Source organism: Cucurbita maxima, unplaced genomic scaffold, assembly GCF_002738345.1.
Source record: "Cucurbita maxima cultivar Rimu unplaced genomic scaffold, Cmax_1.0 Cma_Scf00021, whole genome shotgun sequence".
NCBI lineage: Eukaryota > Viridiplantae > Streptophyta > Magnoliopsida > Cucurbitales > Cucurbitaceae > Cucurbita > Cucurbita maxima.
The window spans coordinates 49,627-74,407 of record NW_019272037.1 but is presented as its reverse complement, the minus strand read 5'-3'; the positions used below and the strand labels follow the sequence as shown (position 1 = coordinate 74,407).

At 34.6% G+C, this 24,781-nt stretch overlaps 4 protein-coding genes and 2 pseudogenes across 11 annotated transcripts in view; 3 read left to right on the top strand and 3 right to left on the bottom strand.

Moving 5' to 3' along the window:
• LOC111495627 (NADH-ubiquinone oxidoreductase 20.9 kDa subunit-like) overlaps window positions 1-172 on the top strand; it is an 817-nt gene extending 645 nt beyond the window's left edge. The window contains exon 3 of the mRNA XM_023145740.1: window positions 29-172. The gene's annotated coding sequence lies outside the window, so the exon portion shown is untranslated. The remainder of the gene's footprint in view (window positions 1-28) is intronic.
• Window positions 173-3,807: 3,635 nt separating this feature from the next.
• LOC111495494 (heterogeneous nuclear ribonucleoprotein 1) lies at window positions 3,808-8,397 on the top strand. 2 transcript variants are annotated; one of them, XM_023145564.1, is made up of 4 exons: window positions 3,808-4,102; window positions 4,608-4,830; window positions 5,693-6,899; window positions 7,776-8,397. In XM_023145564.1, exons 2-4 carry the CDS (start codon window positions 4,615-4,617, stop codon window positions 7,787-7,789), a joined length of 1,437 nt encoding a protein of 478 aa, XP_023001332.1. In that variant the 5' UTR covers window positions 3,808-4,102; window positions 4,608-4,614; the 3' UTR covers window positions 7,790-8,397. The 2 variants fall into 2 exon arrangements, with proteins under 2 accessions (XP_023001332.1, XP_023001331.1); XM_023145563.1 differs by lacking the exon at window positions 3,808-4,102 and adding an exon at window positions 4,167-4,517.
• A 2,938-nt stretch (window positions 8,398-11,335) lies between these two features.
• On the bottom strand, window positions 11,336-17,390 carry LOC111495497 (ras-related protein RABA5a-like). 4 transcript variants are annotated; one of them, XM_023145567.1, is made up of 4 exons: window positions 17,252-17,390; window positions 12,910-13,076; window positions 12,360-12,804; window positions 11,336-11,962 (listed from the first exon to the last, which is right to left on the bottom strand). In XM_023145567.1, exons 3-4 carry the CDS (start codon window positions 12,697-12,699, stop codon window positions 11,628-11,630), a joined length of 675 nt encoding a protein of 224 aa, XP_023001335.1. In that variant the 5' UTR covers window positions 12,700-12,804; window positions 12,910-13,076; window positions 17,252-17,390; the 3' UTR covers window positions 11,336-11,627. The 4 variants fall into 4 exon arrangements, with proteins under 4 accessions (XP_023001335.1, XP_023001334.1, XP_023001336.1 ...); XM_023145566.1 differs by having other exon boundaries at window positions 12,941-13,076; XM_023145568.1 differs by having other exon boundaries at window positions 12,941-13,024.
• LOC111495706 lies at window positions 13,172-15,448 on the bottom strand (annotated as a pseudogene).
• On the bottom strand, window positions 14,294-16,367 carry LOC111495239 (annotated as a pseudogene).
• Window positions 17,391-19,193: 1,803 nt separating the features above from the next.
• Window positions 19,194-24,781, top strand: part of LOC111495493 (vesicle-fusing ATPase-like) — a 13,033-nt gene continuing 7,445 nt past the window's right edge. Inside the window, exons 1-13 of one of the 4 annotated variants that reach the window (XM_023145559.1) lie at window positions 19,194-19,349; window positions 19,441-19,711; window positions 20,203-20,298; window positions 20,378-20,459; window positions 20,571-20,621; window positions 21,046-21,216; window positions 21,985-22,139; window positions 22,211-22,319; window positions 22,776-22,875; window positions 22,961-23,016; window positions 23,386-23,451; window positions 23,585-23,667; window positions 23,761-23,894. In XM_023145559.1, the coding sequence (XP_023001327.1) occupies window positions 19,527-19,711; window positions 20,203-20,298; window positions 20,378-20,459; window positions 20,571-20,621; window positions 21,046-21,216; window positions 21,985-22,139; window positions 22,211-22,319; window positions 22,776-22,875; window positions 22,961-23,016; window positions 23,386-23,451; window positions 23,585-23,667; window positions 23,761-23,894 (1,288 nt within the window). In that variant the 5' untranslated portion in view covers window positions 19,194-19,349; window positions 19,441-19,526. Of the gene's footprint in view, window positions 19,350-19,440; window positions 19,712-20,202; window positions 20,299-20,377; window positions 20,460-20,570; window positions 20,622-20,780; window positions 21,217-21,984; window positions 22,140-22,210; window positions 22,320-22,775; window positions 22,876-22,960; window positions 23,017-23,385; window positions 23,452-23,584; window positions 23,668-23,760; window positions 23,895-24,781 lie in introns of those variants that run through there. The other 3 variants (XM_023145561.1, XM_023145560.1, XM_023145562.1) reach the window with 3 other exon arrangements.

Sequence of the window (24,781 nt, the reverse complement as noted above, 5' to 3'; positions counted from 1 at the left end):
TTTTTTTTTTTTTTTTTTTTTTTTTTTCCCTTTTTTGCTTTCTTCTTCTGAAATTTGAGTTCCATTTGTGGACACTATTACGATGTTCACCTTATTAAACTTGCAATCAGGTTGTGTCAATAAGCAAATTGAATCTTCGCTTTTTTCTGAAGATCATACATGATTTCTTTGCTTTTGATCGATTACAATGGTGCTCCATTGAGGGGTATTGGTAGACCTTTTTTTGAAGGTGTCTCGATAGACTTAATTTTGTGTCACATTGTTATAACTCGTGTTGATTTCCTCAAGAGTTTCAGCATCTAACCAGAAAATAGAAAATAGTAGCTCTAAGAGGGAGAAAAATGTTCTTTATGATACTATCAGAACAGTACACCAACGCCAATGAACTTGAAAAACTTTTATTATGTGCTTGTATAGTTTTTTTTATGTGATCTTTTGTGCTTGCATCTTATCCTTCAAGCAGTCTTGTTTGTTCTGAGCTGGTTGTCATCCACAGATGGTAATATATTTCATAGTAATAGGCACATTCTGCCCATTCTGATGTAGCTGTGGTAGATCATTGATATCAGATTCTTTGTTGCTTTTCCATTAGATAGTTAACACAACTACTGTAATGGCCCAATCACACCGCTAGCAGATATTGTTCTTTTTGGAATTTTCCTTTCATGCTTCTCCTCAAGGATTTTAAACCACATATGCTAGAGAGAGGTTTCTCTTGGATGAAAGTCCCACATCAGCTAATTTAGGGGACGAACATGAGTTTATAATCAAGGAATACTATCTCTATTGGTATAAGGCCTTTTGGGGAAGCCCAAATCAAAGTCTTGAGAGCTTATGCTCAAAGTGGACAATATCATACCATTATGGGAAGTCGTGTTCATCTAACAGTTTCCACACCCTTGTGAAGAATTGCTTTGTTCTCCTCCCGGAATGTTGTCACAACTACTTGGGAGGAATTAGGAGGGAAGATTATTAGCAAAAGTTGCCTGGCTATCTGGTGATGACTATGAGATTTGTTTGTTTGAGCCTTTGAGGTTCATCAATTCCTAAGAGAGCACAAGCAAAATTGTTGCTCTGTTTTCCTTTTCTTGCTTTGCCTGGTTTCGTTCTCTATCATCTATGACCTGTTCTTTGAAAGAGAACGAAGGTTCAACTGATTTTCATTTCATTTAATGTAATTTGTAAAGTTCAAATTGGATACTGTTGTTGATGTTTTGAATGTTCTGTAGCTATTTTGTGGTTAGTTTCATTGGACGGCATGCTAATGCATGTTGTAGAATATACTTGTTGCAGCTATATATATATATATATCATCCTATCATCTCCTGTTTCTGTTTCTCTCTACTAAATCCTTTCGGACAGTGATGAAGAAATCTTACTCTTGCATTTGGATTTCTTCTTTCTAATAGAGGGATTGAGGGCTTCCGTCATTGAGTATATATCCTAGTTTTTCACATTTTGTGTGTTATTGGGGAATGGCCGAGGTTGAGGATTATCATTGGGAGGAGTCCCACATTGGCTAATTTAGTGGAAGATCATAGGTTTATAAATGAGAAAACTATCTCCATTGGTATGTGGCCTTTTGGGGAAGCTCAAAGTAGAGCCATGAGAGCTTATGCTCAAAGTGGACAATATCATACCATTGTGGAGATCCGTGATTTCTAACAGTTGACGCTTTGTATAAAGTTCGTATATTTTGTTAAAGTACACGAATGTATGGAGGGTGGGGTGTTTGAACTTCCAACCTCGAAGGAATGAAGGACCCTTAACCATTTAGGGATTGTTTGAGGCGCTGAATTGGCTTATGAAGTCTAAGGTTAGTAAGTTAATAAGTTGTATTTGGGGTACTCAGCAATGGAGACTTAGTTTATGAAGTCTATTTTTGGAACATTGAAGGAGGATGGGCAAATATTTTTACAAAAAGTGCTCGAATTTGAAGTACCGTGGAATTGCTCGAGTCTAGATTAAGGGAGGATGGATGAATATTTTTACAAAAATGTTGGAATTTGACGTATTTGTTAATTTCACAGAAAAGCTCGAGTTGCTCAAGTCTAGATTAAGGGAGGATGGATGGATATTTTTACAAAAATGTTGGAATTTGACGTATTTGTTAATTTCACAGAAAAGCTCGAGTGTAGATTAAGGGAGGATGTACAAATATTTTTTTAGAAAAGTGTTAGAATTTGATGTATTTGTTAATTTTTGAAAAAAAGCTTGGAATTGTTGAAAATATGTATAGAATTTGTCATTCTACAAAGTCAAGCAAAAAACCATTGTATTTAATAATCAAAATTGAATAATTAGTTGGAATTTAAAATATAAAAAGATAAATTTATTCGTTTTTTTTTTTATAATTCTTTTTACCCTATTAATTGGACCACCTACTAGTAGCTACAGGAGTCAACTTGAAGAAAAAGTAAAAATATTACACCATAATAGATTTTTTTTTACTTAAATTAATATATTTTGTTTATTTAATAGCTATTCTCTTAGATTTATTTGGAGACATTTTCATAATTGTTTGGGTGTAATTTGTTTAATTAAAATCATTTTTATTTAAAAATTAATCCAATTTAACTATTTTTGGCGGGAAATTTATGACTAGGTTGATTGGGTTTTACTGTCATTTATTTCCTTGTAAAATGTTAATTTATAAAACATTTATTTATTTATTTTCAAACATTTCCTTAATATGTGCAAAAATAAATAAATAAATAAAATTTAATAAAAATAAAATATATAAGTATATATAATTTTATCGAGAGAAAAAAAAAAGTAAAATTTAAATTGAACAATAATTCGGATGATTGGGTTCTAGTCCCGTGATAATTAATGTGCTCAAGTCTTTTTTATTGGTAAATTTTAATTTTTATTAGGTTTTCTTCCCTTTTTCTCCTATAAATTAAAAGCTTTATAATTTTTTTGTATTTATAGTTTAACAGGTTAATATGTCATAACTATAATCGAAGCGTTTGTTAAATGTTCGAGAATTAAAAAAATAAACAAAATAAAGAAATTATGGATGGTAATTTGTTATATTTTAATTTATCCTAATTCCTTTATACTTTTAAAAGGGTTTACAAATGTGATTGTGACAAGTAGTATCCGTAAAGTATTTTTTAAATTTAAGAATATTATTGACACATTTTTTTTAACCACAGCTCAACCGCTATTTTATTGTATTTGCCGAAGAATGAGGGGAAGGACAAGCAATCTCTGTCTTTACCACATCTGCCCCACCTTTTCTTTTTCTCTTTTTTTTTTCTTCCTATTATTATACTAAAAAACTCATCCATTTATTTATTTATTTATTTATTTATTATTATTATTATTATTAAACACATTCCCAATCCAAATTTACCTTATTGTCCCCCTCATTTTCATAATATTTATTTATTTAATTATGATGACAACTAATTGAAAGGTCACTTAAACAATTGAAGATCCAAATGTCAACAACCAAGTTTAGCCTAAATGCCTCATTCCTTGCCTCCACAGGAAGTAATTTAGCTGCAGAGGATGTTTTTTTTTAATCATAAAAAATTGATTTCTTAAGCTTCACATTGACTAATTCCATGGAGAAAAATCAATAATCGTTGCATTTGATTTTTCTTCGTTCTTAAACTTGTCTTTTTTCTTACCCAATACTTTGAATCCTAAATACCCAGAAAAAGAAAAGGTAAAAAATGGGCTAAATTTGCATCTCTTTGGAATGTTTTTGATCAATTTTGATGTTTGAGCCTAAGAGTTTGGCCCATTTTAATCCATTCCATCGTCCGTTCTTTGTAAGAATGGAACGCGCAAGACAGCCAAGCCTTTCTTTTCTTCTCTTTCTCTCTCTACCTATACATATATAATTATATATATATATAGATTGCGCCCATTTCAGATGCAAATTCCATTTTCTTACACAAATATCTGCCTCCTCGCTGTTTCATATATAGCCTTCCTTTGTTTATTTGGGTATTGCATATTTATCTAAAACAAAAACGAAAACAGTAACTTAGAACAAGGAAAGAGATAGCAAAAAAGGAGGGCCTCTCGCCCTCTCTTCTTATTATGCCTTCTCTTAGATCTTAGATTCTGGGTCGTTTTGATTTGGGTAAGTTTTTGTTTCCTCTTTGATTTTCTGCAAATCTTTTGTTTCTTCAATACTTTTATGGGTTTTGAATCAAAACTCGTTTCGATGGTGTTTTTACCCTTTTCTTGGAAGAGGGTCATTTCCCTTTTTGTGGCTTCACCTTTTGTGGATTCATGATTTGTAGATCGATCGGTTTTTGTTGATCGATGGATGCTCCGATGATATGAGATCGAATCTGATTGCTATCATTTTGTATCTAACATTGATAGCATTTTTTTGTTTTGATGATGAATTTGTTATTGATGCTATCTGTTTGATTTAGCTTGCATTGTGATGATGTTTCTGAAATGAATGCTTCCTGTTTCATCGAATCCATGTTTTCTGTAGCTTTTTTAGGATTGATTGGTTTTGTGCTTGTTCTTCTCAAGGCGAAGGGGTTAGACTTTAAGATACCTGATTGTTTGTGTGGTGTATGTGTTTGAATTGTTGAATGATATTGATGGGGTTGATTGGAATGGATTTGTAGAGTGGGCATGGATCCTGGCAAGCTTTTCATTGGTGGGATTTCGTGGGACACGGATGAAGATCGTCTTCGAGAATATTTTCAGAGCTTTGGGGAAGTGGTGGAGGTGATGATCATGAGGGATCGGACCACTGGCCGTGCTCGTGGCTTTGGTTTCGTTGTCTTTGCTGACCCTGTTGTTGCAGCAAGAGTTGTATTGGAAAAGCATGTGATTGATGGAAGAACTGTAAGTCTTGTCTATTGTTCTTGATTTCATTGATCTTTCCATTTGTATTGGAAGCTTTAGATGTCGTTCATGGCTTGTTCGAGTTTGTGTTCTGTTTTGATTTTGTGTGTTAATATGCTCGTGGAAGGATTAAGGTTTTCTAGATGTTCTTTGGTGTTCATCGTGATTTGAACTTATTACAATTCTTCCGTTTTTGTGGAAGTATGATGCCTACGTATGTGCTCGGAATGTTAATTGGTTGGGGAGGAGAATGAAACATTTTTTATAAGGGTGTGGAAACCTCTTCCTAGCCGACGCGTTTTAAAAACCTTGAGGGAAAGCCCAAAGAGGACAATATCTGCTAACAGTGGGGTTGGGCTGTTATAGTTGGTATCAGAGCCAGACACCGAACGACGTGCCAGCGAAGATGTTGGGCTCCAAAGGGGGGTAGATTGTGAGATCCCACACCGATTGGAGAGAGGACCAAGTGTCAGCGAGGACGCTGGATCCAGAAGTGGGTGGATTGTGAGATCCCACATCAGTTGAGGAGAAGAACGAAACATTCTTTATAAGGGTGTGGAAACCTCTCCTTATCAAACACGTTTTAAAAATCTTGAGGAGAAGCCCGAAAAGGAAAGCCCAAAGAGGACAATATTTGCTAGCGGTGGACTTGAGCTGTTACATAAAGAATGCGGTAGATAAATCCTAAAGCTATGCCAATTGTTATCTTATATAGTTCGTGTATGCACGGACACTAGGATTTATGTGTGATGATCACCACTTGTATTACAATGATATGTTCCGTTGCATCTCGACTTCTATTTGCATCGGTAATGAGAGTAAACTCTATCATTTTCATGTTTTGATGTTTATTTATTTTCAGGTTGAAGCAAAGAAGGCTGTTCCTCGAGACGATCAAAACATTTTGAGCAGGAACAATACCGGTATCCTTGGGTCCCCAGGTCCTACTCGCACGAAAAAGATATTCGTAGGAGGTTTGGCATCAACTGTTACGGAGAGTGACTTCAAAACGTATTTTGATCAGTTTGGAACAATCACAGACGTCGTGGTAATGTACGATCATAATACTCAGAGACCGAGAGGTTTCGGATTTATCACTTACGAGTCCGAGGAATCGGTGGAGAAAGTTTTATACAAAACTTTTCATGAACTCAATGGTAAAATGGTTGAGGTTAAGAGGGCTGTTCCAAAGGAATCATCACCAGTGCCAAACCGAAGTCAATTAGGTGCATACCCTTATGGTTTTGGTAGAGTTGGTAGCTATTTAAATGGCTATAATCAAGGATATAACCCGACCTCGGTTGGAGCATATGGATTGAGATCTGATGATAGGTTTAGTCCTGTTACAGTTGGTCGGGGTGGACTTTCTCCGATCAGTCCTGGTTATGGAATCGGGCTAAATCTCGAAACAGGGTTGAACCCGAACTATGGGACAGGTCTCAACGTTGGCTCTAACCTTAGCTATGGACGAGTAATGAGCCCCTCGTATGGTGGAAATTTGAATAGGTATGGTAGCCCGAACCCCATGGTGTATGGTGGTGGCAATGGAGGTAATAGTTCGATTTTAAGCTCATCGGTTCAGAATCTGTGGGGAAACGTTGGGAACTCTGTTGGTACAAACTCATCACACTTGAGGACTTTTCCTGGCTCTGGTGGTGTGCATACAGGAACTAATTCGTTGAACGGTATCGGAGGGCTTTGGGGTGCTTCTGCAAGTCTAGTTCATGGGGAACATTCTGGTTCTCCATTCAATGCTGTTAATCTCGACTTTGCAAGCGGTGATGGCAGCTTAACGTCGGGAACGACTGTAGGTTATGCTAGAAGCGTTGGAACTAATGTTTCCTCAGCATCTTTGTACTCTGCACCAAATATATATGATGAGGTTCATGGGAACAATGATGAAGGAAACTCATTTTATGGGCATTCCAGTTGGCAGTTGTTACCGACTGAGCTCGAGGATTCTTCGTCGGTTGGTTTCGGGCTTGGGAATGCAGCTTCGGATGTTATTAGTAGAAACAATGGTGGTTATACTGTTGGATATGGTGTTTCTAATAGACAATCTAATAGAGGTGAGTCTTTCTTTTTTCTAGTTTTATGATGAATGATCTTGTTTTTGTGGATTCCTAATGTTCTTTCCTCCTAAATGTTAGACTAGTAAACGATGCGTTCTATGACTGGATAACGTTTGCTTTTTCTAGCTATCCGATCATAGTTTTTAAGAAATTGTTCGTAGTCCCTATTCCCTAAGCTTTTCCATGCAAGTTTGGAATGTTCATTGCCTACTTGTAACGGCCTAAGCTCACCGCTAGCAGATATTGTCCTCTTTATTTTCCCTTTCTAGCTTTCCCTTAAAGGTTTTAAAACGAGTCGGCTAGGGAGAGGTTTCCATACCCTCATAGAGAATGTGTCGTTCTCTTCCCCAACCGATTTAGGATCTCACAACCCACCTCCCTCCCCCCTTTGGGGTCCAGTGTCCTCGCTGGCACTTGTTCCCTTCACCAATCAATGTGGGACTCCTCAATCCACCCTCCTTGGGGTTCAGTGTCCTTGCTGCCACACCACCTCATGTCCACCCCCCTTCTGGGCTCAGCCACCTCATTAGCACATCGCCCGGTGTTTGGCTCTGATACCATTTGTAACAATCCAAGCCCACCACTAGCAGAAATTGTCCCCTTTAGGCTTTCCTTTCCGGACTTCCCCTCAAGGTTTTTAAAATGATTTCCACACCCTTATAAAGAATGTTTCGTTCTCCTCTCCAACCGATGTGGGATCTCACTCTACAAATCTACAAACTAGACCCATTCCTAAACTTTTGGGGAACTTGAAATCATTAAAGCTCATGATCTTCTCCCAACTAGAGTCGATGATTTGCTTAGAAATCTCGAACAGAGGTCGAACAAAATGAAAAAAAGGCTGATTGCTAAAATGTTTGATTGATGATTCAGGAATTGCTGCTTAGGAAGAAGATGATACAAGCAACAGATGTCAAAAAGTAATAGTAGGTGAAGCGTATTCGGTAAAAAAGCAGGCAGGTTGTACTGCGATTTTCGTATAATTTTCGTATCGACATTGTGATACACTCCTCCCATTTGATACTGTCAGAGCTAATTTGTTTTGTGTTTTGACAAACTGTCCCATAAGAGAAGCAGGCAGGCAGGCAGGCAGGTTCCACAGGCTTTTCTCTTCCTCAGGATTGAGCTTCAAAATATAGGTCTTTTCTTCTTCTTTCTTCTTCTTTCTTGCTTGTAATTTGATTGATATGTATAATTGGATTGTGGGTAAGCTTATATATGCTCAACTGTTGCATATTACGCCTACTCCGACAAACGATGTCACACGAACGAATCAACGTCCTTCTTCTTCTTCTTCTTCTTCTTCTTCTTCTTTTCTTTTCGGGTTCTTCGTTTTTCTGGGAAAGTTGCTATACTACTACTCATCAGGCAGCCTTTCTTGTTGTTTCATCTTTTATTATTGTTATTAGTAATTCTCATCTGATTGTATGAAAACTGAGGTTGATTTAGTGGTGTGATATTATCCAGATTCCACATTCTTCTTTGTTGTTGTAAATTTACCTCCTCTTTTCGTCTCCTTTTTATCTTTACTGTCTCGCTTCGAATGTTGTCTTTATTTATCGTATCTTGTTGTCTTTATTTATCGTATCTTGTTGTCTTTATTTATCATATCTTGTTCCACAACAAAATCTCGTTCTATTTCTTAGAACTCATTCTTATGTACTTGTTTTTTTAGAGCGCTCTAGAACACTATAAATTATGTTTCTTTTAGTGATATTCAATTTTAACCTTAAAATTATTTTTTATTTTTGAAATCTTAGTATATGTGTATGTGTATGTCTATGTATATATGTATGTGTATGTGTATATGTATATGTGTGTGTGTATATATATATATATATGTCATTTAAAATTTGATTAGAATTTTAAAAACATTTGTAATGAATATTTATCAATTTTAATTCTATAGCATAAATATTCTTTAAATTAGGGTTTAATCTCTTTTAATTTTTTCTTCTCCGTAATTATTTATTTTAAAAGAGAGGAGAATTTTTTTAATAATTATCATTTATTTTAATACTTAATTTAAATTTAATCATTTGGATTTTTTGTGCTAATTTTGTTTTAGTAATATCATAATAATAAATTAATTAATTATTCTTATGACTCAACACTTCGTGAGGGTGATTTCGAGAGACAAGCTCGTGACACGTGGCAAAAGTAATCATATTTTAAAATTTTATAACATTAAATAAAAAGCCCAATTTTTACAAGATAAATAAATTATTTATATTTTATTTCAAATAGGAAAATATGAACTAAATTTGATCCTTACTAATTTTAATTATATATGTCCAAATAAAATTATGATAGACAATAAGTTAAAAAAAAATTATCCTGATAAATAATTTAATTATACAATCACTATTTGTATGGTAAGAATATATAAATAAATAAATAATTGTTCTATTTGGGGAGATATGTAAATATTTATATAATTATAATAAAAAATCGAGAGATTTTAGTGGATAATTACTTTAATATCCGTAACCTTTCCAAAAAAAATTATTTTCATTACCCTAAAGTGACTATGGTAGTAATTACAGAAAAACCAACCTGCGAAATTGGTGCGAAATTGGTATCATGCTAATTGTGACTATGACATAAATTGCGAATAACGAGCGTGTAACCGTCACCAAATTGTTATCATCATCCTAAAGGTGACTACGACTAATTACAAAATAACTCATGTGCAATCACCGTCAAACCGTTATTAATATTATATGGTGACTATGGTGGTTATTACGAAATAACCAACGTGCAAATATTGTCAAATCGTTATCATCCACCCCAAGGTCACTATGGTATTAATTATGAAATAACCAACATGCAATCAATGTCAAATGCTTATCATCACTCCAAGGTGACTATAGTTATAATTACAAACAACCAACGTAAAATCACCATCAAATCCAAGAGTAAGGAATTTTCATACCTTAAGGCCCAATTACAGAAACGAGAGCCAAAAAGCTACCATGAACTTTACATTTAGGTTATGGTAAGATTGTTAAAGGAAGTTTTGGAAGATGTTGAAGCTTTTCCCTCCATGTTGTACAAATTTGAACTTCAGAGATACATCAAATGAACTCATAGTTGAATCTACGAAATTTAGACCATAAATGGTTACTAGATGACACATTTTCTTTTATTGCATTATTTTAATAGTAACTTAAGTACGATCCTTCATTTAAACTCGTTTTAATATGGAAATTAAAGTTATATTGTAAATTTCCATATTCCCGTATTAACTAGTCATTTTAACAAGGAGATTATAGGGTATTTAACTCGAGTAGTTTTATATAAAGCCTTTCTTTCATGCATTAAATTCTAAATTGAAAAAAATAAAGTTTGCAAATTCTTATGTTTTATAATTTGCATGCGGTGTTGATCAAACTTTTTGAAATGATTCGACGAATTTAAAAACTAGTTTTTTTTATTCTTGATTTTGATTATAAAAGTAATCCGTTCTAAAACTTTCTCTTAGACTGATTCTTTATCATTTTTAAGATTATTAGATAATTTAAATTTTAAAATCTTGTTATAAGGGCATTAGATCAAATTTCAAGAATTTTATAACATATATATAATCCCCATTTTTATTTATTTTATAGTCAAATATTAGATACAAATACAAATATTATTTAAGTTAAAATTTAGCAGAAAATGGTAGACAAATTGTACATTAGATTTCAATTAAAACATTTATAGATGAAATTCACATAATATATTTATAAATCACAAAACTAGAGTTGACTACATAATATTATTTTCAATATAAAACGTTATTAATTAGTTTATAAAAATTGTTTGATTATTATTTTTTGATATCATATAATTATAATATATATTATAACAAGAACAAATTAATTTTTTTCACTTGAAATCCTTTATTATCAAAGTTTTTATTTTTTTAAAATATAAATCTACATTTTAAAATTTAAAATTTAAAATTTGGATACAACAAAAGAAGCATAAATATGTTCAAATATTCTCACCATTTGGATAATAAAATCTAAAAATAAATTTCAAAAATACATTTACCAACCCAATGAAACACAAAACATAAAACAAATCTAGATTGAACATCAGACAAACCCTAATTTACTAGAGAAAAAAAAAACCCTAATTTACCCATGAAACCAAAAACATAAAACATACTCTAGATTGTCTATCAAACAAGCCCTAATTTATTTAATAAAAAAAAAAAAAAAAAAAAAAAAACCCTAAATGTAAGTCAATCTAAGCTGTACACTCACAGATATGCATTCCATTATTTTTCGACTCATCAACTCGACAACAGTAGGATGTTCATTGGAAGACCTGATCCGTTTAGCAAACCACATCACCTTAAGAACTATAATGAATATCATTTCCAGAGAAAAGCATATATGATAAATGTTTCATAATAATGAACTCAATATAATAAACATGAATGATTCAAGAAGGATAAGGTAAAAAGATTACTTTTGAAAATTAAACCCTTCCAGGTCACATTTACACTTTTCAATTCCGCCCCATGTTTCTGTAATCCATCAGTCATGCGAGTACACATCATCAAATCAATGTTACCCAGAATTGCAGAAGAAGAAGAAGAAGAAAGAAATGGAAAGCAGATTCAGTGACTGAAGAAAATTCAACCAGATGGAGAAGAAGATGATACTATATAATGAGCAGAGAATAAATGAGAGAAGGGATTCCAATATTATATAAGTAAATTACTTGGGATCAGCAGCACCCACCACCTTGTTTGGGCTCTTCAACTACTTGGTCCTCCTCTCCCTGTATAACTACAGTCGTCTTTCCATCCTCCATCCAGCTAACATCCTGCTTGTTGAGTTCTTGAGATATCATAACTTTTCGGCTCAATATGTTGTAGATCTCTTTCACAACCGTCTGAAACGCGTTCGTCACGTTCGAGGAATCGAGGGCGGAGGTTTCAATGAAGAACAGACCCTGAGCTTCTGCCAAAGACTTGCCTTCAGATGTAGCTACATCTCTAGCATCCTTCAGATCAGACTTATTGCCAACCAGTATGGTTACTACGTTCATGTCAGAATGAGCTGTTCAATAAAAGATTCCCCAATCAGTCCTTTCAGATTATAAACACATCAAAACCAATTGCTTCACCCTTTTCCAGCGTTGATTCAACACTATGACCATGTAATTAAACTATTTCTAATTCAGATGCAGCTCTTGAGGACATTCCAACTTATAATCTTTCATTACTTGAAGAATATTCTACCATTTCCAGAAAGGAAATCACTGTTACATAATTTTTTTTCAACATAAAATGATGTCGGAATATTCACAAAAAAGATATGGTAATACAGTCAGATAGAATAATGAGAAGTCAACCAGTCCAATAACTTGAAGCATAATCAAATAAAAAGGTATAACAACGTCAGATTGGAGATTTTATTTTCAAGAAACATTAGATAGCAACTTTATAATACTCACTGTGAAGTTCATTCAGCCATCTCCCAATGCTGTCAAATGTCTGGCGCCTACTAATGTCGTATACCAGGAGAGCTCCAACAGCTCCTCTATAATATGCAGATGTAACAGCCCTAAATCGCTCTTGACCAGCTGTATCCCATATTTGAGCTTTGATTTCCTTTCCATTTATTTCCATCTTTTGGGTTTGGAACTCCACTCCAATAGTTGATTTTGAATTAGGGTAAAATTCATCTCTAGCAAATCTAGCGAGTAGATTCGATTTTCCCACGGCTGAATCACCAACTAAAACAATCTTGAAAAGATAATCCTCAGTTTTTTCCTCCTCAGTTTTCTCCTCCATCGCCCAAGCCTCACAGAACTCTATAAAACCATAATACTTTCAAAATACCTTCCGAGCTCTGGGTCCTTCAGAAACCCAAATTCCACCTAAGGATGCAACTATTGCCTATTCACAATCAAAAAAATAGAATTAAAAAATATAGAGAGACAAAGGAAACTTGGAAGGAAGAGAAGGCATAAAATACGCCAGAGAGATTTTGTGAGTGCTCACTTGACGGATCAAGGAAAGAATCTGAGAGTACCTATGTTCTGAAGCTAATAGTTGATGAAGAGAGAAGCAAAAAAAAAGGGGCAATAGAATGTAATCTTGTGCCAATCCGCGTTAGCTTCAATAGATCAAGTAAAAAATTCAGGACCTTTCACATTATTGAACCCAGCCTGGCCATTCCAAGAACGAAAACAAATGTACAAAGAAATTTATGTAAGAAAAAGTATAATTAACCAAAATTCTAAAAACATTACGGAGGAAATAATTGGGATGAATGATGCTATTTTTTTCAGAAGAACATGCCGTGAGAAGACAGTATGCAAGCACAGTAAAATGTTGCAACATTTTAATGGAAGCAAATTACAACTCTGTACTTTTATATCAAATAGTAATACATAATGAAAGGCGTTATAATAAGAATAATTGTCAAAATAATCATTTACACAAACATATTGACACAGAAACAGTAATGCCTCAATAACCAACATTATATATGCTATTATTAAGCAGTTGTATCCATAATCCAATTTTCCAGGACAGATGAGTAACTGCATCATAATAATTTGAAATAAGATATTAAATATACTGCAAATCATCCAATAGACCAAAATATACAAGATGATACTAGCGCCAAGCATGATCGAATTCAATAATGATGATATGTTTTGCACACGGCCAATGGACAACCATCCCAATTTTATCATCCATTAAAACAATATGAACTCAAAAAATAAGAAATATCATCCAATATAGATAGAACAAGACTTATAATTATCATCAATTGAACTATATTCTGTTGTCGAAGTTGAAGCAAGCTGCTCTCTCTAAGTTGAAGCAAGCTGCTCTCTCTAAGTTGAAGCAAGCTGCTCTCTCTAAGTTGAAGCAAGCCACTCTCTCTAACTGGCTCTTGATAATGAATATCAACATGGAAAGTGGTTTCAATGAGACGGAACAACAAAGGATTATCACATTATCACATTGGCAAAGAATACTTGCTCAAGTGAAACATTGTCACATACACAGAAGCTCAAAAAAATTCAAAGGAGTAGCTACCGTCGTCACGTGCCAATTGGAGTCTACTTACAACCAGATCTCAGATATTAATTTACACAACTCACATGGCATTGTTATTAACCGAATAAAGTCAGTTTTTTCAGGAGCTTTTTCATGAAGAAGAACTAAACACAATCATATTATCGAAGTTTTTTCCCCTACATGCTTGTTTTAGAAGGAAAAATATGAGAAACGAATCCCCCTTTCCATTCAATCAGCTCTTCCAATTAATAGCCTCACCCACATAACTTATGTTCTCAGATGTCATCTTTTTAAAAGGGGGGAAGATCTTGTAATCAATAAGATATTTTTTCTCTTTTTTTTTCTTTTTTTTTTTCTGTTTTTCTTTTTATTATGGTGGAAACTCAATAAAAGAATCTATGTTGTAAATCCTCGTCTAGATCATGCAGATATATTATGATTGGTGCTCTAGGTGCAAATCTAATCTTTGTGTGAACCAGAAGAGCTTTGTGTACAACCTCTTTTTTTTTTCCCTTTTTCTTTTCTAACATTTTCATTGTCTTAATGAAAAGTTTTAGTTATTTCTTGCATTAAAAAAAGAAGGTAAACAAAAGTTATCACACCAAGTGATAGAGAAATTTGCTTATCAAACCATAATATACTGAAATGAACCAATACATGAGCAAACAATGAAGTAAGAAACTCCAATCAAGCCAAGAAACACCTATTTGAATGAGGCATGAATACGCATAAAACTTATTTAATCAAGAGAAAAATTGTCTTAGCCTTATGGTTCTGTTTCTAAGGGTGCCAGCAATTCGCTAAAGTACTAGCATTCTTAAACTTTCTGCCAAATGTGTGAATCACAAGAAGAAACTTAAGTGTCTCAGAAAACAATTTCACTAGTACATTTTACCACCATAATAACATCTAACATGAACAATTATTTCACCAGTACGTCTTATCACCATAACTCATCGGGGCGGAAAACCAATTCTCATTGTTACTTTGTTTTACCGAAGTATAGACCAGCACTTTCCAAGTCACATTACTAGGTACAGAATCATTCTCTACACCTCTAAAGAAATAAACAAGCATCTCATTTACCAGGCCTTCTTTACGGTGCCAACTGATAAAAGCGTTATAGGTAAAAGCATCGGTGCAAACACCTTAAACTTGTAATCTATCAAATAGATTTAAAAGCTTTCTTGATACATCCAACCTTGCAAAGTCCATTTAAAACACTGTTATAAGTGACTATGTCAGGCATAAAACCTCGATTAATCATCTCTTAGAAACTCAAATGCGTTGTCCACATTTCCAACTTTACCGACCCTGTTGTTCAGAATATTACACGATATAGTATCAGCACTAAGCCCATTCATTATCATTTGTTCATATAACTCCAATCCTTTCCATCATTTCCAGCATTGCAAAATACTTTTATCAGACCATTGTAAGTAATCTTATCAATGGTGCATCCTCTGAACAACATATCATTAACAAATGTGAGTGCAGAATGCAGCCCTCCTTAAAAGCACATGAGGCCATGAATAATATCATTGAAGGTTTAAACATCATGAATGCATCCCATAACAAACATTTCCTCGAAAAGCTTTAAGACTTCATTAGCTTGGTTTTTTTCGGAAGGTGCATGTATTATAACAATAGAATAGGGTACACATCCATACTTTGTTGTGTCTCTAAGCAGTGAGCATGCAGAGTCAACCTCATTAACCATACAAAGAGCTTTCATCACAATGCCAAAAGAAATACAGTGGGAGGGACACCCTTACTCAACATGACATAGAAAATATTGGTGGCAACTTGTGGACAATTACAAGTCACAAGTACTTCCAAAACTACTCATAAGATGTGAAAGTTGGTGCACATAAATAGAAATCCCTCGTATCTAGGAGCAATCTAACTGCTTGTCCAGGTTGTCCAACTTTCCCATAATGTTTCGTAATTATCATGAAAATGGACTCTCAAAAAGAAATCCCTTCTTCTTTCATCTGCTTTAATAGTTTATTTATAACCTTGAGCTCCCCAATTGTCCCAAGTTTATTTATAAACACATAGTATACATCAAATGTTTGGCAATTTCTCTTCCGGTCACTCACCCGTTGAAATATTTCCAACAATGTGGGAACAACACAAGTGGAAGCTCAAGCAATGTACAAAGTTGAACAGGGGGAAATTAGAATGCGAGAGTTCCTAAGCTTTGTGAGATCGAAAGGTTCAAGTAATCTCTCCCATTCAATTTCAAGCACTGATTCAATAGTCATCTTGGTTGGACCACTACCATCTCCAATATTCCCAGCTAAGACGTTTTCTTTGCAAGAGTTCTCGATATTAATAATAATCTTAGCCTCCAATGAACTAAGATTTGTGGTTCGCTTAACAATGTTTCCAAAGGAACTAAACCTTAATAGAAGATAGTCCATGTGGTTGACTTCAAATTAGGTAGAAACATCTCTAGCAAATCTTGCAAGACATTTTGATTTCCCCACAAGCTAAATCACCAACTAAACCAGTCTTGCAAAGATAATCCTCAAGTATTCCTTTGAATAAAAAGCTATCTATCCTCCAAACCCCACAGAACTCTACAGAACCATACTAGCTTAAAAATACCTTCTAAAATTTGTATCCTTCAGGATGTCAAATTTCACCTAAAGATACGACTCTTCCCTATCTAAAACGGAGAAATAGAATTCAAGAATATATGAGACACAGGAAAAGAAAGAAAAAAAAAATCCTGAAAATGGCACCAAACCTGTAAATCTCAATAAGGTTGGACTAGAACAGCACAATCAACAAAGGTGAGTTCACACTCAGAATCGAACACAAAATCGAAGGAAGAACAACCATATTTCCATAAATCAGATAGAAAATTCAAACCAAAAATCATCTTTCCCAACATCAACCGAAAGCCAGACTCACAGAAAGCAAGAGTCAGAAAACAATAAATAAAAAAATTATAATAATTATTATAAAAAAGAAAACTAAAAGAACGGAAAACTCCAATCTTAGAAGTTGTGACGCGTTGAGAAATGAGAGTGAAGCGTTTCGGAAGGGAACCGACGTGATGGGTCTAGATTTGGAGGAGTTGAGCGCTGAAGCTCGAATCTGAGAAGGAACAGAGTGGGAATGGAGAGGAAGAGAACGGCGATGAACGGCAATGGACAACTCTGTGGTAAATTGAATTGAATTGAATTTCCAGTGATTAGAAAAGGAAAACAGAAAGGCGTGGGGAGGTGGGGGGATGCAAGTGAAGGCTGAAAAGGAAGAAAAGTGCAAGAAGTTGAAGCGTAAGAAGGAATTGAAATACCTGAAACGAGAGCTAGGGTTGCAAATCAGGGGGAGGAGGAAGAACAGCTTCGTCAACGCTCATCACCGTGGTGGGATAATGGGAACAGCAAAGGAGCAGTGAATGGGAATCGTGATTCGTTCGAAACGGAAGACATTGAAGAAGCGGAAGCAGAAACAGTAATAAATCTGGATGGGCTTCGGGCTTCCAATTTGGGAATGAATCGGAAATGGACAGATTCTGGCCCAAAACATGATAATGGCCCAATAACCTTTTTTTTTTTTTTTAATGTGGGATCCTATTGGGTTAGGTTGGTTCGGGCTTCCAAGTCGGAGGAAACTACGATTGGACTCCTAACAAAGTGGTTGTTGTCGGTTCAAATCAGCGTGTCGTAACTAATTCGACCCTCCGCCAAAGCTCCAGTCATCGTCATTGTAAAGCTCTTCTCCTCTCCCATCTTTCCAAATTTCAAAACGCTTGGCTTCACTGAAACCTTAACTCCTTTCGGCTGCCGAACTCTGACTCTGTAAACCCCCGACCTGCCAACATTCTTCAACCTTCTAGTAACTGTGACACTATCAGTCAAGAAGAGTCGTTATTTATTTCAAAAAGGTTTCGTAGTTGCCAAAAGTTTTAGATCACAAAACTAATACAAAAAGGTCTCCTAATGTCTCAAAACATATTCATGGATGCATAACCATCACAACTTTCTGGTTAGGAATTATAGGACCACTGAACCTCTTTTATCATGATCCGACCAATTCAAGGTTGAGCACTAGAGCAGCTCAAATTAGAGTACAAATACATGCATACTTGAAGGAAACTATGGTTGGTGAAATAGTTCTTTACATGATTGAGTTTCTAATAATAAGGTAACATCTCTTTTGAGCGAGGACAAAGCATGTTTGAAGAGCCCGTGTTGGTTTGTGAAGATAGTTTTTCATTTTTAGAAACACATCAAGATAAGTTAATAACATAGTTAGACGCGTCACCATGTGCAGAATTTGGATTCCAAATCCGAGACGAACCAAGACAAAAGCTAATGGACATGTGATGCCGAAGTAAACGAGAGATACATAAATATATCGAGATCACATTTGAACGAGAGTAATCTCGATGAGAGAATAATTAAGAAAGTCAACAATATGCACCTTCTTTTTTAGTTTTCGGGGATAACCTTCACTCTTAGAAACACTATAAGACAAGTCAAATAGATAACGACAATTGTGTCGTAGGGTATACAGGGAATGTCGAGGTTATTAAATGCTGAATTCAAATTTCAAATCTCGGTATGAATCTAGGCATGATGCGTTGAATTAGACACCAAATCAAACCTAAAATTTAACCCATTTTAAAGTGGTCCTAAATTTCTCGAGCATAAAACTACATCAATCATGCATTTAAGTTTTAATCTAAACGGCCTCTTTCGAGTGTAAAATTAAACTATAACTGTTAGGATTGCACAACTCACACACTCGATCTTTGTGAAGAATACGAAGAACAACAATGAGAATGTAAAGAGAAATATACAGGGTAATACCAAGATGGTAAACTTCAGGGTAGTTATAGGTTTATATGGATGACTTTTGGTATCTTCGGTTACAAAGATTATTGAATTATGCTACCTTCGACGAGCAGCCATACTACATGATAAAGTTCGGGTCATCTTATATTTTTATCACACTTTAATTTATATATCAATATACGAAAATATTTTAATGAAAAACTAATATTATTTTAACTCAGAGCGAGTAAATGCTATGGTTAGAGAGCATAATCGACGCTTCCGACCGTTGTAGGGTAATGAATCGAGTTATTGTATGAGACGGTAAAAATATATTTTAATGGTTGATACTCATATTTTATTTTTGCTATTTATTAATTTTTATGTTTTTATACGAAAAAAAAAAAAAAAAAATTCAGAAATTTCCAATATGAACATACCCAACTCAAAAGGGAGCCTTAACCACTAAGGTTTGGTGTTTATTTTCTGCATGTTCCATTGCAAGATCTTGCCTTTCTCCTTCTTCTCTGTGCGACTTGTTCCGTCTTCAACCTCTGCCCCTTTTTCTCGAAGGCAACGTTCGTCGGGACTCAATCCAGCAGAGCTTGGAATTCGGTAAGCATTACAGATCTCGTTTCTCTACTCTCTCTTCCAATTCTGCGTCGGTTTACATTTTCTCATTCCTCACTTCCCGTAATTCAAACAGCAGAATTTGGAATCTGCTATTGAAACATAGGCTCACGGATTCTCTATTCCACGCTGATCGCAAAGATCTGAAGACCTCGCGGGAAAATGGCGGGTCTGTTTGGCCTATCTTCAACTGCTCCGGCCACCATGATCGTTACCAGTACACCGGCGGCGGACCTTGCCCTTACTAATCTTGCTTACTGCTCCGCTTCTGATCTTCAAAACTATGCGGTCCCTGGCACTAAGCTCTTTCTCGGGTTGGTTGGCGGTTCCTTTGTCCTCTCCCTCTCATATCCTTTTTTCATTAGTTTACTTTTACCTCGATCATTTCCAATTTTCAGATTTTGTTTTCCTTGCCTTACTCAAACTTTCTTAGTTGCATATCGTATTTTGCGCTGTCCTAAATTCTAATTAGCCATTTTGCATCATGCTTTGGCGAGCATATTTCATAGCTTGGTGAAGTTTCAAGCTCGTCTCGAGCTTAATATTTGACTAATTTTAGTGTATGAGACCACGAATTATCTTACTTCCGTATTATCAAGATTATTACCTGTTCTTGGAGCAAATCACGTTGTTCTGTTTGAAAAATTTGACATTTGTAGTACTGCTAGTTCAACTTTTGTTCGTTATTGCTTTTGTCATTTGCTCAATTATACAAAGGTGTTGATGGAATTGACGACTAGTGAATCCAGTTATGTTATGTCAAAAGTGAGAGAATATGGCATTCTATGGTGGCTCTCTTTCATTTTATTTTACTTTTGTGGGCTTAACTGAGAAAAACTCCTCATGGAAGCATAGGCAGTGGCCATATTGCCTTAAATGCTATTCAACGTCGTCATGCCAGAGTTTCAACTGGGGACAGAATATCTGTGGCAAGGTCTTTGTCTATACCGAACTCTTTTTCTTTGCAGCTGTCACAGCAATAATAATACTTATAAAATGATTTTTTTGCTTAGATTTATCCCGCCAGATGATTTCAACCTGGCTTTACTCAGATTGGAGTTGGAGTTCGTTAAAAAGGGGTCCAAAAGTGAGCAGGTATGCAGAATGAAATCAAATTTGAACTATTCTTGCCTGCCCCAGGATAATTTCAAAGTGTATCATCAAGGAGTTAATTATTAATGTTTTATTTCTTTTTACATTTTGTAGGTCGATGCTGTTCTCTTGGCTAATCAATTGAGGAAAAGATTTATCAACCAGGTAAAATTTTGAGGCATAACTTACCTGATATGCATGCTCTTGTTACTTGGTAACCTCTCAGGTGGCCATAATTTCCAATTGTTTGCTTGTTTTTGGTTTTTTTTCTCTTTTTTGTCAATCGTGTAAATATTACTTTCCTTTTACTATAACCTTTCATAGATTTTCTACGGTGCTATGGTTGTGGCAGATCAATCCAGACATTAGTTGAAAAATACCCTGATAAGTTATAATTCATAGATTTCTTTTCATCATTCTGTTATTTTAAAATATTAGTTAATAATTATCCTATGTTGTAGACCAATATTGATTATCTAGAATGCAGGTCCTTTTCAGTTTCTCATTTGGTGTTTAATAACATATGATACCTTCTAGAAAAAGGTTGTGGGGGCATAACTTACAAGTTTCTGGTTATGCTTGCATGCAGATAATGACAGCAGGGCAAAGAGCTTCTTTTGAGTACCATGGTACTAACTACATCTTCACAGTTAATCAAGCTGTTGTGGAAGGGCAAGATACATCCAATAGTGTTGAAAGAGGGATGATTTCAAATGATACCTATTTTGTCTTTGAAACATCAAATGGAAGTGGAATAAAGGTTAGATCATCTGTTAGAAAATCTCATCCATTTCCTTGTAAGCTTTTTTATTTGAGAGTACTGCACCCATTTCCTTTTAAGCTTATCTTCATCTTCTTCTTATTTATCCCTTACCTTTTAGTAGTAATGATCCAACCCTCCTATGTTCTTTTAGATGTAGCTACATTTAAAACCATGAAATGGCTTGAAGGCATCAATCCTGGATTGTTGTACTTTTAAAGGGAATTTACTTGGCTGCTACTTGGTGCAGGCTTATTAATTCTTTCTGAAACTATAGTAACCTCTCCATGCATCAATTAGCAGTTCTTCCTGTACTTTCTATTGTGCTGGAGTTTTGCTCCCCACTTCTCTGTGCATTTAATTTTATCAATTTAACGTTTCTAGTCCAACAAGACAATCCTATATTGTAGTATGGAAATGTAAATATAAATGTTCAGTTTCATATTATGTGTTGGAGATGTCATTATGGATACTTTTGATTGCAATAATTATTACTGAGTACAGGTCCAGGATATTATGGTAATGCTGGACCTTTCTTGGTGCTTGCTTCATGTATTGACTTAAATACTCCGATAATGAAAATTTCCATGCTTCTCTCTCATGTTTTCTATTTCCTCTTTGCTCATTATAGTCTGTGAAGGAAGAGAGTCCTAATAACATTGATGTGATAGTCATCTATACTGATTCTCTATATAGTGCACCATTCTTGGATGAGTAATTTTTTAGTTACTTCTCTTTGACTTGCATGCATTCCCTTGCACTTTGCAGATCGTTAATCAACGAGAAGCTGCTAGTAGTAGCATTTTTCGGCAAAAAGAATTTAATCTTCAAGCACTTGGTATTGGTGGATTAAGTGAAGAGTTTGCTGATATATTTCGAAGAGCTTTTGCCTCTCGTGTTTTCCCTCCTCATGTGACCAGCAAGTAAGAATCTAATAATGACAATAATCATTTTCTTGTGGTTACCAAGTTTTCTAAGCAGATACCTGCTACAGGTTGGGAATTAAACATGTGAAAGGAATGCTGCTATATGGACCACCTGGAACTGGCAAAACTCTTATTGCACGTCAAATTGGAAAAATGTTGAATGGGAGAGAACCAAAGGTTAATATATAACTCAACCTTTTATGTATGTTTGATGTACTTTTTACATCATAGGCTCATATCATCCTCCATCTGCTTCCGTTTTATTTTCTCTCATTTCCAGTTTCCATTTTAGATGCGTAAGATCTCTTAAATTTTAGTATTGCCTGGATGACAAGCTGACTTATATTTTGAAGTCGACTGTTAACAATAGAGAATATTTGATTATGAAAACCAAGACCTTTGAGGCATTATGGCCCAAAGTGTTCATGCATAGTCCTTGATTTTGAAGTGTGCAATTTTCTTCCTGCATCTGGAATTGTCAATAATTACACCTCTACTTGGTCAATCTTGTATGATCTCTGATTGCCACTGCTTCTACATAGTCTCTGCGAATTGGCATAATCTATATTATGACCTGGCCAAACTTTATTTGTTCTCTCACTCTCTCCCACACGTTTTTCTCCACCTTGTTAGATTGTCAATGGCCCTGAAGTCTTGAGCAAGTTTGTTGGGGAAACTGAAAAGAATGTGAGAGATCTTTTTGCTGATGCTGAGAATGATCAAAGGGCCCACGGTAATGGGAGTGATATAGATATTATGATATTTCATCGCAAGTATTTCAATTTTGTTAATTCCAAGATGGCTTTTTCTCAAGACAGGAGACCAAAGTGAGTTGCATGTCATCATCTTCGATGAAATTGATGCTATTTGTAAGGTATTTGGTTCTTGTAATATATTGTAGCTTTATTATTATTATTATTATTTTTTTAGATTCACAAAGAACTTAACTTCCCAAGTGAAAAAGTCACTAGATCTCCTCATAGTTGTAAAAACCTATTTAGGCTAAAATGAAGAGCTGGCTCTTGTGGTTGGCTATTCTTGAATCAGAATTTTTTCTGTAATTTTATTTCAAAGGTGAAAACTAAGAATAAATCCACAATTCAATCCATAGGATAGTAACTGAACACATACTGTAATAAGCATTTCACCCATTTGCCAACCTTGTTTCCTGAGTATTTGTTTATATATTATATGGTTTTGAGACAAAAGTTACCCGTTTCACTTTTTTCTATCATGCCTGCAGGCAAGGGGATCAACTAGAGATGGAACTGGAGTTCATGATAGCATTGTCAACCAGTTACTCACGAAGGTTTGTCTGAATTTTTTTTGTAGCAAATTAATATCAGCACTACGTTTAGGGGACCTTCTTTTATACTTTTTTTTATTAAAAGTTTTTAAACACAAGGATTATATCATGTCTAAGAGGCATCATTTCTATACAGATAGATGGTGTAGAATCATTAAACAATGTGCTACTTATTGGCATGACCAACAGGAAGGATTTACTTGATGAAGCCCTTTTGAGGTTTCTTTCTCTTAAGAATTAGTTTTTTTTTTTTTCCTTTCCTACGAAGAATTTTGGTTATGATTCTATAATTAAGCACATGAGCTTCTACAGACCAGGTCGCTTGGAAGTTCAGGTTGAAATCAGCCTACCGGATGAGAATGGCCGTTTACAGATTCTTCAAATTCATACTAACAAAATGAAAGAAAATTCTTTTATTGCTCCTGATGTGAACCTCCGAGAAATTGGTATGTTAGATAACATTTTTTCTTAACTTTTAAGGTAAATATATAATTTGGTTCTCAAAGTTCACACCATTTTAAAATTTTATTTCTAATATTTTAAAGGTTTCAAATCTATTGTCAAGTTACAAAAAAATTCAATGAAATTAATCAACTTTCTACTCAAGAAGGTAGTTGAAATTGAATAAAGGAATGCTAAGGCATTTTTAAAATATTATTTTTTATGATAAAGCATTTTTTTTAATGTTAAATAGCATCTTATACTTCCAGTTTTAAAAATTTGGATAGGATCAGGTTGGAATCTTTAATCGGCTAGAGTTGGAGATATTTAGCTTTCAAAAGGTGTGAATTGATAGAAAAAAATATTATTTTTACCTATCACGTCATTATTTTTTTAAGACATTATCGAAAATGGAAAAATTGACACTTTCACTAAACGTTGAAAACTTTTGAAATGTTAAGACAAAGCTGCAACTATTGTGTATTCACATTTTTATTATAGATCACCTTCATCCTATTCTTCTTTTCTTTTGTTCATTTTGAATTCGTTGACCGACATGTATACTCATGGATTTTTCTTTTCCAAATTATTGATTATATTGAATTGTGGGTTCTTCATAGGCATGTTCTTAAATATCTGAAGTTGTACAAAAAAATAGGACACTCCGAATGGTGCTGCTTGATAAATAAAATAATTGCATTCATCTTAAAACCCCTCTTTTGAAGGTAGCTTCTATTGGAGTTTTAATCAATTGTATATCGATGCATTATATATTAATCGTATAGGAATTTTAGTTATGACTTAGGGATAAGGCACCAATTATCATCTCAAAGGTCAATAATTTGTTCCTCCCTCCTGCAATTGTTGAACTAAAAAAAAAAAAAAAAAAAAA

What these genes read in the sequence shown, in the direction of transcription:
- LOC111495494 (XM_023145563.1), top strand. Translation starts at nt 4,429, where the DNA reads ATGAATGCTTCCTGTTTCATCGAATCCATGTTTTCTGTAGCTTTTTTA. An exon ending in GTTCTTCTCAAGGCGAAGGG is followed by an intron (nt 4,518 to 4,607) that starts GTTAGACTTTAA and finishes ATGGATTTGTAG; the next exon opens with AGTGGGCATGGATCCTGGCA. An exon ending in ATGTGATTGATGGAAGAACT is followed by an intron (nt 4,831 to 5,692) that starts GTAAGTCTTGTC and finishes ATTTATTTTCAG; the next exon opens with GTTGAAGCAAAGAAGGCTGT.
- LOC111495497 (XM_023145567.1), bottom strand. Translation starts at nt 12,699, where the DNA reads ATGGAGGAGAAAACTGAGGAGGAAAAAACTGAGGATTATCTTTTCAAG. An exon ending in ATGGCTGAATGAACTTCACA is followed by an intron (nt 11,963 to 12,359) that starts GTGAGTATTATA and finishes TTTATTGAACAG; the next exon opens with CTCATTCTGACATGAACGTA.